We start from the raw sequence: 17,515 nt of genomic DNA, 5'->3' as shown, positions 1-17,515 counted from the left end.
ATATGAATAATACATATGTTCTTTTGTAAAATATATATCTGGACATCTGAAGCAAAGTTTTGGTCAACATTTTAGGCATAAAGGTTACAAATACAACGCTAAAGTTAACCTGAAAAATGCTTTTCCTTTTGCTTTGGTAGCTATTTACAAAGGGTGACATAATCAAATAGAAGTGTATTAGAAATACCAGAATACACAGTATTTATTAAATATATTAAAACAAATCATTTTGCTTCCATTCTGCGTTTACTGCACAAAATAAAGCTACTCTGATGCTGTCTCCCTGCTTACCTGTTGTGTTTATAATGCGTTATAGTAAAAACATCAAATGCACCAATGCCAGACAAACAGCTTCAATATATTTTCTAAATCTAAATGCCAAGCTGAATATCTGTTAATATTTTAATAAAACCAACATATGAAACTGCATATATCCGACATTCATAATGTGTTTAAACATTGTGAAGAAAATGTAAAAAAGCTAAGTATGGGTGGTTTGGTAGAACAGTATCTTGTTGCACACATGCCTTTATAAGCATTGGACCAACACTGGATGCTGGAAGTAGATGAAAGTAACTGTCACTTCTGATTCTGAGTCCTTACCGCATTTACTGCGAACCTCGACTGGTGTGTTCATGATTTGCTACCCCACCTTGCTGGCTCACAAATGCTCATTTCTCACTCAAACACACAGGCAGAGAATACACACTGTACTTACGCTGCTGTATAGACAGAAGTACACTGTGTGTGTATAAACCTATGCCATTCGTGCATACACACAACTACATTACGACACAGAAAAAACACACACACTCATGTAGGGTTAATATCAGAGTTGTAAATAGCTCTAGTTATAGTATTTTCCAGTGAGGACCTGCCAGTAGGTTCCAGTCCATTACGAAATACATTACTGAACATTTCCCCTTAGAGAGCAGAGGAAGGTAATATGATGGAGTTAAAATCTGCACAGATTCTACACATTCTGCATTACAAAACATCTCTGTTACTGTATGGGTCGATATATATTGGTAGTGGCAACGCAACAAGAACGTTATTTTCAAGACAGTTGTGCAAGACGACAACATGTGAACATGTCTCACAGTGTCTGGTGTTACTGTTCTGAAAACACTCGACATATGTGCAACATCTGTTCTCTCACACTTTCTAATCCACGCTGTTCCGCCAAAAAGTCTAAAAAAAAATAATAATGAAAAAAATAACTGTCCACACTTTCCAGACCTGCAGCAGAGCTTTGTGCATCAAATATACGACAAATGAGAAACAGATAGACATACAGAGAGGAGCAACCCCTCTTTTCTATTCAAGCAACTATTTAGTACTCAACTAAATAGAGAAAACATTTTAATATTAAATAATAATAACATCAATAATGTGAAAAATGGGTAAATAATAGTGGGACTGAAAGTCTATGAATTCAAAGATGTTCTTACTGTGTCCATGGTTTTGCACCTCAATGTTTTTTTACTGTATTAAACAACCTACAATGGTCAAAGTATGCAGTGTGTGTTTAATGAGTCCACTGTGCTTAGAATTGTCTACGAAACAATCCCAGAGGAGACATAAATTTATACGGTACTATGTGTGTCAGAGTGTGTGTGTTTGTGCCTCTTTATTAGCCTCTCATGTCCGCCTACAAGACTCGTACTACACTATGAAACAACTCCAAAGAGAGACATTCAGCTGGCTTTACTGACCTTTCTATGGCCACGTGATATTTTTAAATCTGTGTTTTTCCTCCTCTGCAGATCTCACTGTGGCACATAGGCATGTGCACAGAGGCACAAATACAGTTACTTGGCCACAGATAGCATCTATTGAGGAGGTAGGATTTTAATGCAAAACACTGAAAGTCCTGGAATCATGGTTGCTGATGTGAAATGACCAATAAACACTTGGCTACCAGATAAAATATCAAACTCCCCAACAAAACCTCTTTAATATAAAACACACACCTGCAAATCCGGCCTTCCTTCATCACTACTGTTGATAAGTGCAAGCAAGGCAATCAACCTCCAAGTGCTACACTATAGCACTATAGCTATGCCACTTCCTAAGCAACGAGAAGACCTGGAAAACCTCCAAAATGTGAGTGTTTAAATTATTAATTGTAATTGAGGCTTTGTAGCTCTATATGATTAAAACAGACAATTTGAAAACACTAGTGTAAACTAGCCTCTAGAAAACTGCATTGGGATTTTTTATAATTGTCCCTGTACTTTTTACCTGATGCATCTAACACCACTAAAGACCATTAAAAATACCAAAAAAATATTTTCAACAATGCTGTGTGTGTGTGTGTCTCATGTGTTTCGGAGCATTTCATTCATCCGCTGTAGTACAAAATCCCTTTATAGAGCGAGAGAATCATTCTCTGTTTGGACGTAATGTGCTATGGCGAATTACCCAACGTATACACTGAGGACAAAGTATGCCTATACACTATGTGTGTGTAGGTGCGCAGCACTTGAGAGGACACAAAGTAAAACAGATGCAGTGTAAGTCTTGCTCATGCTGGCAGGCCTGCGTCTCTCAGCAGGGAGGTGCAGCCGCTAATTAATAACCAGGGTCAAACTTAGATCCACTGGTGAACCTTTGGGCTTTTAACATCCCAATGGGAAATCCCAGTGGCAGAACTGAGCTGTGCTAAAAGGAGCATGTGCTACTCATATGTGGTGCAGCCTCCATTGCTAAACAACAAGATCAAACAAAAATGTATTTAATACTCCTTTTGCAAACTCACATTACATACTGTCACTGCATGACTTAATCAGCTTATCAGATCAATCTGTTATAATCTATATACTTTAAGGAAAAGGTTAAATTGTAAAAAACAAGACACTGTAAGTTTGTCTTGAGACAGGCTGGATTGTGCACTGTGTTTCTTGACTGGAAGGTTGTGTGATTAATGACCTTCAGGCTTTAAAAACATTGGAATTCCACTATTGTATAATTTAAAAACAGTACAAGGGAAGGGTCAAAGACTAAAAATTGCATTCCAAAAAATATTTTCTTGACAGTTTGGCAAAGAAGCACCTTTTTCTCAAAACATGTTGACTGACACAGGAAGCAACGAGGAAGAAAAAGATACGTCTACATTGACAGACAAGGGTATCAATACATAAAATACACAAGACACTTAAAAATGTTCAAATGAAGAATGGTGAGAAAATTTTAGAGGCTCAGAAAAAAACCCAGCAGAAAATGAAAATGAATGGAAACGACTGAACGACCACATGCAAGAACAATACATTTTGCTTTTGGCAAATACGAAATCCAAAATACTTTGAGGAAGAAGAGTTTGAAGACTGAATGAAGATAAGAGGAAGACTTGAACAAAACTGAAGAAATGAATCAAAAAAGATTAGAAATAAAAGACAGATACCAGAATCAGATCACAGAGTCATGAGTGGAACAAATGAGAGAAAGACTGAAGATGAATGACACGATGGAAACATCCAAACGTGATCGGATCCAGACAAAGAAAACGCTCACCCTTCTGTACAAAATGTGGGACCAAGGGAGAGAAAGAAGGTATGTGATTGGCTAGGCCCAAATGCCCTCCTCATCGTCCTATGGTTAGTTAGGTCCGACGGCAGCGTGATTTCAGGAAAACAGCACATTAGTGACACAAGAAATTATTTACAGTAAGTAACACGCCAACTTTTAAAAATATTAGTTAGTAATAGTTAAAATAAACAAGTGAAAATTTCAATTAGAGATAGAAAGGGCTGAAAGGAAAGTTGCTGTGTTTTGGTTGCACATTTAAAGTCGTTAATACTGCATTCATCCACATTAAGAGAATAACATCACTTTGCAGCAGCATGTGGGATCTCGGGCTTCATTTGGAGGTTTGTCTCAGGTGAAGTTTAATTCAGGCAGAGGTTTTACCTGGTCTGGCGAGGGCTTGTGATTGTTTGGCTGCTCTGAGTTTGGAGATGAGGCCTTTAGGTGGTCGTCATCGTAGTTGTCTGCCATGAGCTTCATTCGGTTTTGAGTCTAGAGAACAAGAAAGAAGGTCACACTTAGTCTCTTTTATATTTTAGAGCAAAAAATTGTTTGTCAACAACAAATATCATTCATGTTTGATACAACAAAAAAAAAAATCAGTGAATGTGGGTGTTTAGCACCATGAGAGCCCTAGCCTTGAATTCCTCTAGGAGTTAATTTGGAGAGAGAAGGAAGACGAGAGATTTGGATGACTGCCATGAACTACACCTTCAGTAACACAACTTTCCTGAGCCTGTGTGTGCACAAAACAAAGACTGAAACTCAGGAATAGACAACAAGGAGAAAACAATGCTGTAAACATATCATTTCTGACTGCCCATGTTTGTTTGAATTGCAAATTCGAATTTGGTTTCATTCATATTTATACATTCATCTATATATTATTTTTCAGAGTAGGGTTCTGTTGGCAGCAGGTTCTGCACGGTAGTCTAGAAATTCCTTTAGCAACCTAGTTTCTCTAGCAAGATCCCTAGGCATTCAAAGGCTAGAGTAGATTAGATTATCTCTCCTGCATGAGTCTACCTTCGGACCTTTGGACATGCCCAAAAAACTTCCAATGGAAAACCCCCGAGGCATCTTGATGAGATGCCTAAAGAACTTCAACTGGTTCCTTTTGATGCAAAAGAGCAGTGGGTCTACTCCAACTGCTGACGCTGCATCAATTGGTCTGCCATATTCATGCTCCATTTTACTCTCACTTGTGAGCGAGACCCTGAGATACTTGAACTCCTCTACTTGGGACAGCAATTCATTCCCATCCCGAAGGGAGCAATCTACCAGTTTCCAGCAAAGAACCATGGCTCTGAAATCAGAGGTTCTGACTCTTATCCCAATCACTTCACACTCGGCTGCAAACTGCCATGGTTGGATGGAGCCAACAGAACCACATCATCTGCAAAAAGCAAAGAAGCTATTCTGGGATCCGCAAACTGGACACTCTCCTCCCACCCTTCGGCTGCGCCTTGATACCCTGTCTATGAAAATCACAAACAGGTTCAGTGGAAAGAGGCAAACCTTCTTGCTGACTTTGCGCAGAGAAAATGAACACAACTCTCACTACAGCTCCACAAGGACCAGATGGCTCATAACAATGGCCCCAGCGAACCATACTTGCACAATCCCTCCCACAAGACACCCGAGGATAGAGTTATAAGCCTTCTCTTAATTCACAAAACACATATAAGCTGGGTGGGCAAACTACCCTGCAAAGGTAAAAAGCAGGTTCTATACTTCTATACTAGCCATAGAACGACTAACATAGAATCCAGACTGCTCCTCTAACCCCAACATTGCACGGAGCTTACTTTTCCAGCTCCCTGGCACAAGCTTGCAGAGGGAGCTGAGTAGTGTGATACATCAATAATTGGAGTACGCCCTGAATATCAATACACCAAAGTGCCAACCCACAGGCAATGTCCCCATCGTCCATGAGATACTGAAGCTTTCAGCATCCCAGCCACATATGGTGCCTGAGATTCTTATCCAACTTTAAGATCTTTGCCAGTGATACAAGTGAGACCTCCCAAGCCTTTAGATTTTGCCACCTCCTCAGATGAAATATTAAGTGGGTTTAGTTCCTCCTTTCACCAACTCACGATATCTCCAGTCCAAGTCAGCAGTTCTCCTCCCATGCTGAGCCTAGGCGAAAGCCTGCTTTCCTTTTTATTTGAGTCATCTGAGTTTCCAGAGCTTCTTTGAGGCCTAATAAAAAGACTTCTCCATGGCCCCTTAGAACTCATCCAACACCTGGGTTTTTACATAGATACATACTTTTATTTAAAAGCTAAGAAAAATTTTACTTTGTACATATACATGTATGCAAAAACACACTCACACTTCTTGACATACCACCTGTTAGCTTAACTGGTGCTGAAAAATAACAAGCTTGTTAACTTACCCTGACTGTACACACATAGACACACACACAAAGACCTGTAAATCACTTCCTGTGTTATACACAAAGCATATACTCTACACACTCACCGAAGCATTTTACAAACACATATTACACATACACTGTGTGTAGACTTTTGTGTTTTTTTTAGTCTCTCATTTTTTTTCCTCCATCATTAATTAGCTTTTCTCTCTACTTTCTTGTAGCCTTATTACTCTGCTCTCTCTTTATCTCTTCCTGCTATATCTGTTTTACATGTTTCAGTTATACGTCAGGCTTTACAGTAGGCCTGAAAAGACTGAGGGAGTGGAACGGAGAGGGAGAAAGCGAGTGAGGGAGTCAGCCCAAATCTGTCAGTCTTGTACAATCTAAATCCCCTTAGCCTCTCACTGAGCTCTGCAAGGAGCAGGGGCTTAAGCAGTCCAGACAGTGTGCATGTGTGTGTGTTTGACAGAAACAGGAAAAAAAAGGTGAATGACAACATTTATATATGTTTGAGTGTGTAAGCAAGAGAGAGTAGTGCTAAAAATGTCTATGTTTCAGAATGTATGTGAAACCATAAGTCTATATACATAAGTCAAGTTGAAGAGAGCCTCCCGTGGCATACACACACATTATACATACATTTTTTTTAATAAACACACACATACATTTAAAAACAAACATGGAAAGTAAACAGGTCATCTTGAAACAACATGAGTACAGAATGTGGAGTCCTCACTGTATCTGTGGACACACACAAACACACACACACACCTGGCCAGTTACATCAGTGTTGCAGGATCTCACAGCTCTGACTATTTTTTCCAGCATGAGAATGAAATGCCATAAAACAGACTTCTCAATGGCACAGTTTCTTATTTACTAACTTCGAAGTGAATAGCTGTAGTATTAATTAGCTTCACACTGACGATGCAGATATTTACTATTTCAGTAAAAAATGTTTTAGCTTTTTTTTTAAGAGAAACAGTAAAACTACAAAACATTTAAAAGTGAAAAGTCACTTTAAAAAAAACAACCATTTGGGTAATTTTATTTTTATTTTATTTTTTAGAAAAACCTAAATTGCAGACAATATTATCCATCAAATAAAAACCCATTTAGTGCATTTAACTACTCTGTGTTCTTAATCAATAATATACTTACTTTATTAATAGATTATTTTTGTATGAATAATTAATTTCAAGTAACATAATATTAAAAATACTCAATGTCTGGGCAAGACACTGAACCCCCAACACCCCTTTCCCCTCCCTAGCTGTGTTGTGCCGGTCCGAACCCGGTAGAAATTGGGGAGGGTTGCATCAGGAAGGGCATCCGGTGTAAAAAACAAAACTGTGCCAAATCAACATGCGGACAATGATCCGCTGTGGCAACCCTGAACTCCCGGGATAAGCCGAAAGGACAAAAACAAAACAAAAACCTTTTAGCCCTTTTCCTAGTGTAAAACATTCTTAACTTAGGGAGAGCAGAGCTAGCAACTCTATACCTGTAGATTTACATTAAATGTAAACGTAATTGTTACCTTTTGTCAGTTTCACTCTGTGGAGTGATTGGTTTCTGTTGAGATGCTGAAGCATCAGTGTGATGTTGTGGTAGGCTGGTTCAGTTTTAATCTGCAAGAAACTTCATTTTCTTTGTTTTATCTTAAACAGAAAAAACAAAGAATTTTAGACACAGTTTTTTCTGTATTTTTTATTTTACTATTTTCTTTTTTGATCTCTCTTCACTTCCCCGCTCTCCCTATTGTCTCTCTCCATAATGCAATCTGCACCATCACTCAAATACATAGCATTGTGCAAGTAATTATCTCCTATTCAAAACACTGTTTATTATATATAACTGTAAAAACTGAATGTCTCAATGCAAAATTTTGCATCTAAGAATTTTGCTAATTGTGTTTTTCAAGCATTTCAACTTCACACAATGCCTAAAGCATCATGTTGTTTACTGTGAACACAATGTAATTTTATACTGAGACAGATAGTGGTGATTTAAAGTCCACCAAGATTATAGAAGGGGGATTGTTTCTGACCTGAGAAAGCTCACACATTGAGATTTGCAGGTCAATGTTAACTTTATCACCATGCAGTTTTACACAATTCTGGAGAGCACAACATTTGTCCTTACAAAGTATAGTAAGGACATGGTGAAAGACTGAAAAAGAAAAAAGAAATAAGCCGAACAGCACCTGTATTCACGCTGCATGTTTGAGAGCTGCTTGATGCATTGTCAGATTAAAACGTAGGCAATTTATATTTCTGACAGTGAATGGAGGGAGAAGGACACAAAAGAGAGAAGAGAAAGAATGCCACAGAAACACTGAGTGCATGTCTATGCAGATACACTGACTTGCTAAGTCACCCCAGTCATTCAAGAATGATTATTTTTTCCAAATAGAGCTATTTAATCATCTGGTAAAACTTTTACATCCTTTTTAATCTCTGCCATTGTATCCACTCCCTTTCCTGTTTTTCCTTCATTAGCAGCATTTTGGCTTTGATTTTAAATAATACATGTTTGGGGAAAAAAAAAAAGAGAATCCTCCAAAAAAAGACAACTTGATGTTGGGAGACAGAAAAAACAAAGGACAAGAGAGCTGCATTTAAAGAGGATAAGCTGTGTAGAGAGGGTGTGTGGTCTCTCTCTCTCCAATATGGCTTTTTTCTATGCCAAAATCCTCCCACAGCTCACACACTGCAGCTTGAAGCTACACGATTTTATTTTCTCCCCATCTTTCCCTCTTGACTTTTGACCTTTTTAATTTGACTTTGTAGCCATGACAAATTTTTTCTCACGCACTTTTCATCCCTGCTCTGTGCAACATATCCTGGCTTTCACGTTTCCATCTTTTCAATGTTCAGTAGTTTGTTTTCTCTATGGCGTTCATTTTGTTCAGGTTTTTCCAGCGTGCTTTTTCTTTTTGCTCGTTTTAGTCTGAAAATCACACACAACCAAGCTTTAAAATCACTGTAAAATTGAGAAACTTACATATTAAAATATCTTTCTCCATGTGGTGTATAAAAATTACTCATATTTAAATCAAAAATATGGTCAGCAGCATCTAAAATGATGAGATTTCTTAGCAAAATCAATTTATTCCAATTCAATTTCTCTAAATAAAAGATTCACCCACTTCGCTAAGGTTTCCATGCCTTGTTAAGGTATGAACTGCTTCACAAAATAGACAATTATTTGAAAGGAACTTGTTGTACCTAATTGTTTTATTGGTGACCAAGCTAATAACCTCACTAACTTCCTCAGTAAGCTTAATAGCAACCACGGTAAATCAGCCAGAAAACAAAAACAAGCTTGGGAGGAAAAAACTAAAGCCACCATGTTTCATATTATTGAGTACCTCAGCTACAGTTCATCTAGTTTCTGGAACAGATGATTTTGCACCGATTAATTTCATGTCTAACCTGTCCTCACCACATATATTGTTTAATCGAGCACATTAACCTAATGTTCATACATTATAGGAGGAGACAAGAAGGAGGAGATGAGGGACAAGAGCAGAATAAAGAAAAAGGAAGAAGATTGAAAAGTGGTGCATGAGATGAGAGGAAAAGAAAGAGGTAAAGAGGAGAGAAAAAAGAGAATCAAATGAAACTAAGAAATTTACATCCCCACCCCCCATTCTAATTTTTCTCTCTGGACTTTCTTTACATCTTCCCCTTTTCTCTAATTGTCAGGAATGCTGACCTCAGCTCACTTGTTTTTGTGCCAGTTCTTTCTCACTTAATCTAATCATCACACCATTAGTTCACTCCTCCACTTCCCTCATTGTTCTCTTCTCTCTTCTCCCCTGTCTTCATCCTTGCTGCAGCCCTGCAATAATGTGCTGACAATGGGCAGAATGGAAACGAATGAACACGGAGTGAAGTGAATTAGAAATGCTGAGTCATGCTTTGAGGAAAATGATTTCATCGTGATAAAACTCCGGGCAATATTAGATTAAATTATTGTTTTGTCTGTTCCTCCAATGGTGAAAGAAGATATCGGTGCAATTATCACAAATGAAAAGTTGCTGAGTCATACATTGGCGAACTATTTCATCATGATAAAAAAGATAAAATTAGCTTCCCATTTCTCTTTCAAGAAGAAAAAGTTGTTGATAATTTGAAATGTGCAAATGACCATGAAAAGTGTCTGTGTTGAGTTCTGAAGGGAATTATTTCATTGGTACTCTGTGTATAACTATATTAGATTAAACCAATTTTTTATCAGTTTTATCAGTAACAAGAGAAGTCAATGAAAGCTTTAAATAAAAATGGTACTTAGAAATGTAACTACCAACTAAATGGAATGCAGTGTAGCTCAGTTGATAAAATTGTCGTACACGAACCACACGATCAGTGGTTTGTCTCCCGCTCCTCCTGGCTACATGCTGAAGTGTCCCTGGGCATAACACTGAACCCTACAGTCGTCCCTAGGTGTAAGTATGATATTATGATCATTGTGTCCTTCCAAAGCCAAAGAGACAAACTCAAATGCCCATATTGCAGCCAAACAGATGCGGAACAATGGCCAAGGCCACAGTCACATACACACTACCTGTAAATGCTAACCATATGTGTCTCTTGGGGTTGGGGTGGTAGAATATTTTCACCTTCCCCCTTTTCTTTCTCTTGTTCCACGTCATAAAACATTGCAACCACTCTCTCCTCTTTTTGCATTTCTCTTTGTCTCTCCACTAAGCAGCTGAAAAAAAATAAAGTGAAGACAGGGGGCAAAACGGAAGAGGAAGGAGACTGTGAGAAAGACAGGAGGGGAGGACAGTAAAGAAAGCTCAGGTCACCTTAATTTACAGCCTCCTGCCTAAAATCCAGTTAAAGGTCAAAGGCCGAGCAGCAGGAAATACATTCAGAAGAGACAAAGAAGTTCTTTAACACACAGGCGTGTTTGCATATTTGCAGTTTAAGTACTGCAAATACACCTTTTAAAAACATCCTAGGAAAACCTGTCCTTCACAGGCATAAGTAAACCACATTCATGATACTGCAAAGCTAAAGATCAGGATAAATTTAGCTTTATAATCTATAAAGCTTAAAAGGCAAAATAGATTTAGCTTTTTTCTGTTTACAGGTCTTATAGCAACCTGTGTAGTGCTCAACAAATCATGAACTTCATCACTGACTTATACTCACTTTAATTACATGCTGCAACTCGGTGTGTGTACATCTGTCAGACAGGTTTAATGTGGTACAGTGTGTGTGTATGTCACTGAAACAGCACAAGCTAAAAATACAACACCAGCCACAGCTCATGGCAAACACACACACACACACACACACATACACACACGGATATTGAGGAAGTCTCAGCTGTGATCCATCATTGAGGGACTGAAAATTATGACACCACAGAGAGAAAGTGAGACAGAGAAAGAGATCAACCAAGAAGGGAGCAAAACCAAGCACACACACACACACACACACACGCACAGCGGCAGACAGTAGAGTCTCTGTGTTGTCAGTAACCACCTTTAAGACTCTAAGGTATCATAAATGACTTCAAAATGGAGAAAGAGAGAGAAAGATGACAGGCTGAGGAAGGAAGACGGCGCAGAGTGATGCATGTTATAATGACTTCATATGACACAGCTACTCTCCAACACCCCTGACTTCTCCCTTAAACACCAATTCATAAACTCTTTGGCACACACGGATACGCATGCACGCACGCACACAAAGATTATCTCTCTCTTGCACGTGCCACATCTATCCTACTGGATCCTTTGAGCCTATTCTATCCATTAAGTGGATTTCTTTGGCAATATTCAATACAATAGATTTGATACATCTTATCTCTCAAAGTGGTTTTGGGATGAATATGCCATTTATGTTATTACTGAACAGCAGTCCAATTTCTCTGTTTGAATAAAAGGAAATGCAAGTAAATAAACAGCTCTCCAAACTTTCCTTGGTTTTGATTCATTGTTTATCATTATTGTGTGGTTTGTGTGTGGTGTATGTCAATTTCTAAATGTGTGCTTTCAATATTAACTTGTGTACATATACGTCTCTGTTGTACACAATCCCTCTGGTGTGACAACAAACCCTAATTGAATAGTAAGGTGGCATAGTATAAGATAGAGGGGCTTCCTGAGATAGGGAAAGATAACATAAGGGAGTGCTAAAGAAAAAATAGAGAATGGTGCAAGGGGAATCAAACATGTGCAGAAAAGACAGAGAGAAGTCAAACATAGAAGAAGACAACTGAACTGTCCAGTGATTTCTTTAAGTTGTGTGTTATCGTCTTGCATAATGCAACAAACAGCTCTACATTGTATTTTAGACACTATAGAAATATAAACATGCAAGTACAGAGTGTATAACAGTGAAAAAGAAATCCACATAACTTCAAGCAGGCTTGTCCACTAAGGGCTTGGTTGGTTCACTGGCTTCACGAGAACCGTCACTGTGTGTGAGTGTGTGTTTGTGTGTGAATAGACCTCTGTGTGGAACCACAGAGGCATTTGGTCATGTTTATATCCTTGTTTTTGGCCTAGACGAGGGTATATTGGCGTGTGTGTGTGTTAGAACTCTGTAAACATCTAACCATACTAGTGAAGTGACATCTAAGGTTGTGTGGATAGAACATTAAAATAAATACAAATTCATGTGAAAGTGTTGTCATCAGAGAGTTGTAGAAGGTTTGAACTCTGTGTGTGGGTGGGTGTGCGTATGTGTCTGTGTGTGGTAAGTGTAGGAGGGCTAGGTAAATCCTAAATTTATGCTTGGTGGTCGGAGGGCTGTGGTCACATCTGGTCTCAGTGTCTTTCCTCTTCTCTTGTTTTCTTTTACTTCCCTTGTCACTGCCACCTCACCTTTGCTCTCACAGTCTTTTTACACAAACTTATTTTTGACTTTTTCTTCTCCATTTCTAACCCTCTCATTTAAATAAGTTTATGTTTCTCATTTAAAAACATTCCCAATGTCCACTTGGATATCATGCTGTGTGGCTTTGTGTGTGTGTGTGTGTGTGTCTGCCCAGTAACCCTACCTGCTGTTTGAGCTGCTGAACCAGACTATCCTTCTCCCTCTTTAGAGCTGCTACCTCTTCCTGGGTTTTCTTCTTTTTGGACGAGGAGAGCTCCAGCAGGGCAATGTTGGCATCTTTCTCACTTATTGCTGCTAGAAGCGCCTCTTGCCTGCACAAAGAACAATCACACATACATAATCACAGTCAACTTTGTAAGCATTGCTTTCAGATTAATAGAAAGAAATTTGAATTATGTGCATCTGGACTTGGTGATGTTGCACACAGATTCATTAGAGTGAGACACTTTTCATAACTCTTAGGCAACCTAAAGAATTATAAAAACATTTTATTTACTTATGTCTACTAATATTTTGCCTTACACCCAGATTTGGATTTTTGTCCTGGTTTTATCAATGATATATTTGCCTCTAGCCCCACACAACTGAAACAAACTGAATTTTGTTTGTGGTTTCTAGAAAGTGGCTGAAAGTAGGAGTAACAGGGACACCATTTTTGGAAACACATGCTCCCATTTAATTTTTAAATGCCATTTTGCAATGATATGAGCCACAACTGCAATTGCTGCCATCTCCCTTTTATTGGGGTGGACGGACATCCCAGAGATGGCCATTTCAGAATCTCAGATAGGAAACCAAAACTATCTGCATAGCTAGATACTAATTTGGGTGTACGTTAATGCTATAGTAAACCCAGAGCATGTCAACAAGTGGAGGGAAGTCCTCTTTATTGGAGTGGTCTGTGATTTAAGAGGACAAAATTGGTGTATTTTTGCAAAATATGGAGCTTCCTGGTGGTCAAGTATGACGCATATCATGCAATCAAGATGTTCCCAGATCATTTATGGCTGGGATCTTTATGGCAGAGATTCAATGCTCACTTGTTATTCTCTGCACCATAAACAATGCTATAAAGGAAAAGTGGCAAAGGAAAAAAGAGAAACACACACACACACACACACGTCTCCAGCCCTCTTGTCTCTGACTATCTTTTCTCCCTGTCTGGATCTGAATCGTTGAGCTGAAAGATAGATAGCATTCCATGTGGTTGGGAAGCAACAAGCCGCATCCAATCCATCCCATCAGCCATGGATCTGGGTGAGCCACCTCTGAGGAAACCCAAGGCTTTGAATTCTCGTAATTCTGTCCACTTCCAGAGAAAATCTAAATCACAATGGTGTCACAGAGCTCAAAGACTGGCCACTTACTGCTTATTAAAGAATCTCTCTATCTCTCTGAATCTCACTTCTTAATATATTTTTATATTGGTTCTAAAAACGTTCAAAATAAAAATGATATTTATATAGAAATTAAAGAACGAGGGGAAAGAAGTCCATATCTCTAACTCCTCCATCTCCTCTATCACCACTCTAGCCACACATAAACATTCATTAGGATATTTCATACACACAAGTAGACATATAATTATCCAGGTATACTTAAAAATTCCACACTGACACAGAAAAAGACATATTTCACTTACATATTTTACAGGTCATGTTTTTTTTTTTTTTATTTCTTCACTTTCATTCCTTACTCAAACCCCTCCCTTTTCTCTCTCACACACACACACACACACACACACACACACACACACACACACACACACACACACACACACACAGACACACACACTCTCAACCCCCCCTTTGTCTCTCACACACATAGGGACGTCTTTCTATACTTGCACATTCATTGCCATAATGCATTCTTTGGCCCCTTACCTCAACCTTAACCATAACAACTAAACACCTAACCTCTAACCCAAACCTAATTGTAGCCCTCAGAAGGACCAGCACACCCACATACGCACTTACTCAAACACGGACAGATACAGTGGTGCAGTTAGAAATGCAGAGATGAGGGCATCTAAATGAAGACAGATTACATGTTTGGGCTGTGTGAAGACCTACAGATTCTTTGGTCAACCTCACTGACCACACTGTCAGTGTGCAAGTGTCCCATCATGCATGTGTACTGCTGCAACCTTGTTAGGGGGGGAGGTGAGGGATTTAGGACTTCAGTTGCTACAGTCCAACATTGGTCCCCGGGGGAAGTTCAGTCACTTACAGATACATCTTTGTATCAAACCAAAATTGACCAACTTCTCAAATGCATCAGCGTTTAATTTTATTCTGATACCCACTTTATTAGTCAAAAGTCTGACTGAAATGTCTAATGCAAACACGAGATACTTCACTATTTCCAATGCATGATAATAAAGACACATTTGAATACACATTCAATAAAAGTGTTTTAAGGCAAAGTAATAATTATATACTGTACAATATTTTTTTATATATGTACAGTTACTAATAGAACCAAGAATCTAGAACTATCATCTTATAATAAGGAGGATTAACTTGTAAATACTCAACAATCACATATGTTTTAACACAGCTCTGTTCATTTTTGGGGAATACAGAATGTTTCTTCAGTATTGTGACCAATGAAAATATTTTGAACTTTAAACCAACATAAGCTCTTGAACTTTTTTTCTTTCTTATAGACTGTGAGACACTGGAACATTTGTCACAGTATTCTCATTTCTTTTCTTTTTTTTAATACAAACACTGGCACACTGTCTCTTTCTCTCTCTAACACACACACACACACAAAGCAAGCCTAATGGAACATTACTCTTGTTAAACCTAACAGTGCATCTAGTTTTATACCATATCTGAGAGTTACCTGCCAGTTCATGGCGCTTATAAACCCTGGTGATAAAATGATATTTATTCCAGATGCACTCCTCTTTTTCTGAGCTTCTCTGTGGAGCTCCCTTTATCCCTTGCACACACTTAAAACACTCTCTGCCTGGTCTCCTCAGCTTGCAGACCTAAACACATGCTTAGGACAAGTGCTGGTTGTGGCTACTGCTGTTGCTATGTGATCATTAAAAAACTCTTGACCGCAGCCTCTTTTGCTAAATCTTTAGATAATTCTACTGTCAGAGGGAACACGAAACATAGTATCCTCTCCACACTGCAGGTGCTGCTGGCGTTACCACTAAAAATAACAGAAGACAACAAAACCAGCACTGCGAAGGAGAAAGGTTCCCAGTGGATGCTCAGCCTTAGATCACTAACTCTCTGTTTAAGTCCGTCCTTGGTGTAGCACTATGAAGGGCACAGTATGATGAAGGAAGGTCTAGCAACAGTAAAGAAAGCAAAAAAAATGTTATACTCCTTTGTTATGGATTAACTTTTATCTTGTTTGGATTTTTACTATGCACGTCCCAGAGTTAACTAATCAATGGTTCAAGCATGTAACACAAAATGTTTCAGGATGTAGTTGGTCAAAGCGTTCTACATAGGTTTATATTTTATACCCATCTCCCACACACTTTCAGCCTCTCTCTCACCTACTTTCTGCAAGTATCTCTCACCCACCCCTGCATTTCTCATGTCTTTCTCTTCACTGTGCGCTCATCCTATCTCTTCACCTCTTCTCCTTCTCTAACTGTAAAGAAGACACAGGGAATTCTTTCCGTTGTTTCGCCAGTCGTGTGCCATGATGTCATCGCCATGGCGACAAGGCTGACAATGAGCAGAAATGCACAAATGCACCAGGCACCTGACCTCAACCCCAACACACAAACGCAGGGGCTCTGTCCTTCCTAAAACCACTTAAGGCCCCTCACTTTATCAGAAACACTAATGCCTGGTCTTAGATCACTTGCATATTTCTACACACACACACACACAAACACACACACACACACACACACACACACACACACCAAAGCAGCTTCCAGTGTGCTGTGTTATCTCTTTCATGCTGTCACCCGCTACTGCAATCTACAGTGTGTCTCTGTGTGTGCGTGTTCAAGTGATAGCTGTATGTCTGTGTTATGACAGCACAAGTTTCTGTAGATGTCTATGCGCTTATAAGGATGTACTTTGTGTGTATTTTGTGTGTGTGTGCGCATGTTCACAGGTTGTGTTCCTTTGCATTTGTATCTGCAACAGTGTATGTGAATTTGTGTTTCTCTCTCCCTCTCTCTCTCTGTGTGTGTGTGTGTGTGGAATAGATTCAGTCCACTGTGATGATGGCCAGTGTCTGTAGAAGACAAACACAGAGCTATTTTAGAAATAATCCCCTCTCTCTACTCTCTGTATCAGACTGAAGAAAGCAGCTCTCCATTGTTTCCTGTGACACTGTCTGCTTACACAGGAGGATGCTTGACATGAGATTTTCTAAAGCTATCTAGCATTTGAGTAAGGTTTTTCAAGAAATAAATCAACTCTAACCCAACCCAACTCCACCCAGCTTGTTGAGGGGGATCCTCAACCGACAGACTGCTATTGGTGGGCTTGGAAAGACACCTTGAAGAATCTGACAAGAAATTTCAGGTATTAACCTGGAAATCAGATTTCTTACCACATAGCCAGTTCCAGGGCTGGTATGAGCCAGTGCCTAGTGTCGATCCAGTTCTATGCATTTGAACAGCCAAAGAACGAGCTCTCAGCCAGGAAAACTCCTTACATAGTGGTCCAAACACTTGCCACAAGAACCACTGTTATCTGAGGCAACGAGTGGGATTATTGACTGATTGTTGCAGTTTGCATTAGCATTGCTGGGAAAG

At 39.0% G+C, this 17,515-nt stretch overlaps 1 protein-coding gene across 16 annotated transcripts in view; it reads right to left on the bottom strand.

Moving 5' to 3' along the window:
• LOC137106374 (ELKS/Rab6-interacting/CAST family member 1-like) overlaps positions 1–17,515 on the bottom strand; it is a 105,746-nt gene that overhangs the window by 19,036 nt on the left and 69,195 nt on the right. For 12 of the 16 annotated variants that reach the window (XM_067489534.1, XM_067489535.1, XM_067489537.1 and 9 more), the window contains 2 exons: positions 12,932–13,079; positions 3,910–4,017 (listed from right to left, as the gene is read on the bottom strand). In XM_067489534.1, coding sequence (XP_067345635.1) covers positions 3,910–4,017; positions 12,932–13,079 — 256 coding nt within the window. Of the gene's footprint in view, positions 1–3,513; positions 3,592–3,909; positions 4,018–12,931; positions 13,080–17,515 lie in introns of all 16 variants that reach the window. The other 4 variants (XR_010911928.1, XR_010911929.1, XR_010911930.1 and 1 more) reach the window with 1 other exon arrangement.

Source organism: Channa argus, chromosome 21, assembly GCF_033026475.1.
Source record: "Channa argus isolate prfri chromosome 21, Channa argus male v1.0, whole genome shotgun sequence".
NCBI lineage: Eukaryota > Metazoa > Chordata > Actinopteri > Anabantiformes > Channidae > Channa > Channa argus.
This window is presented reverse-complemented; position numbering and strand designations above follow the sequence as displayed.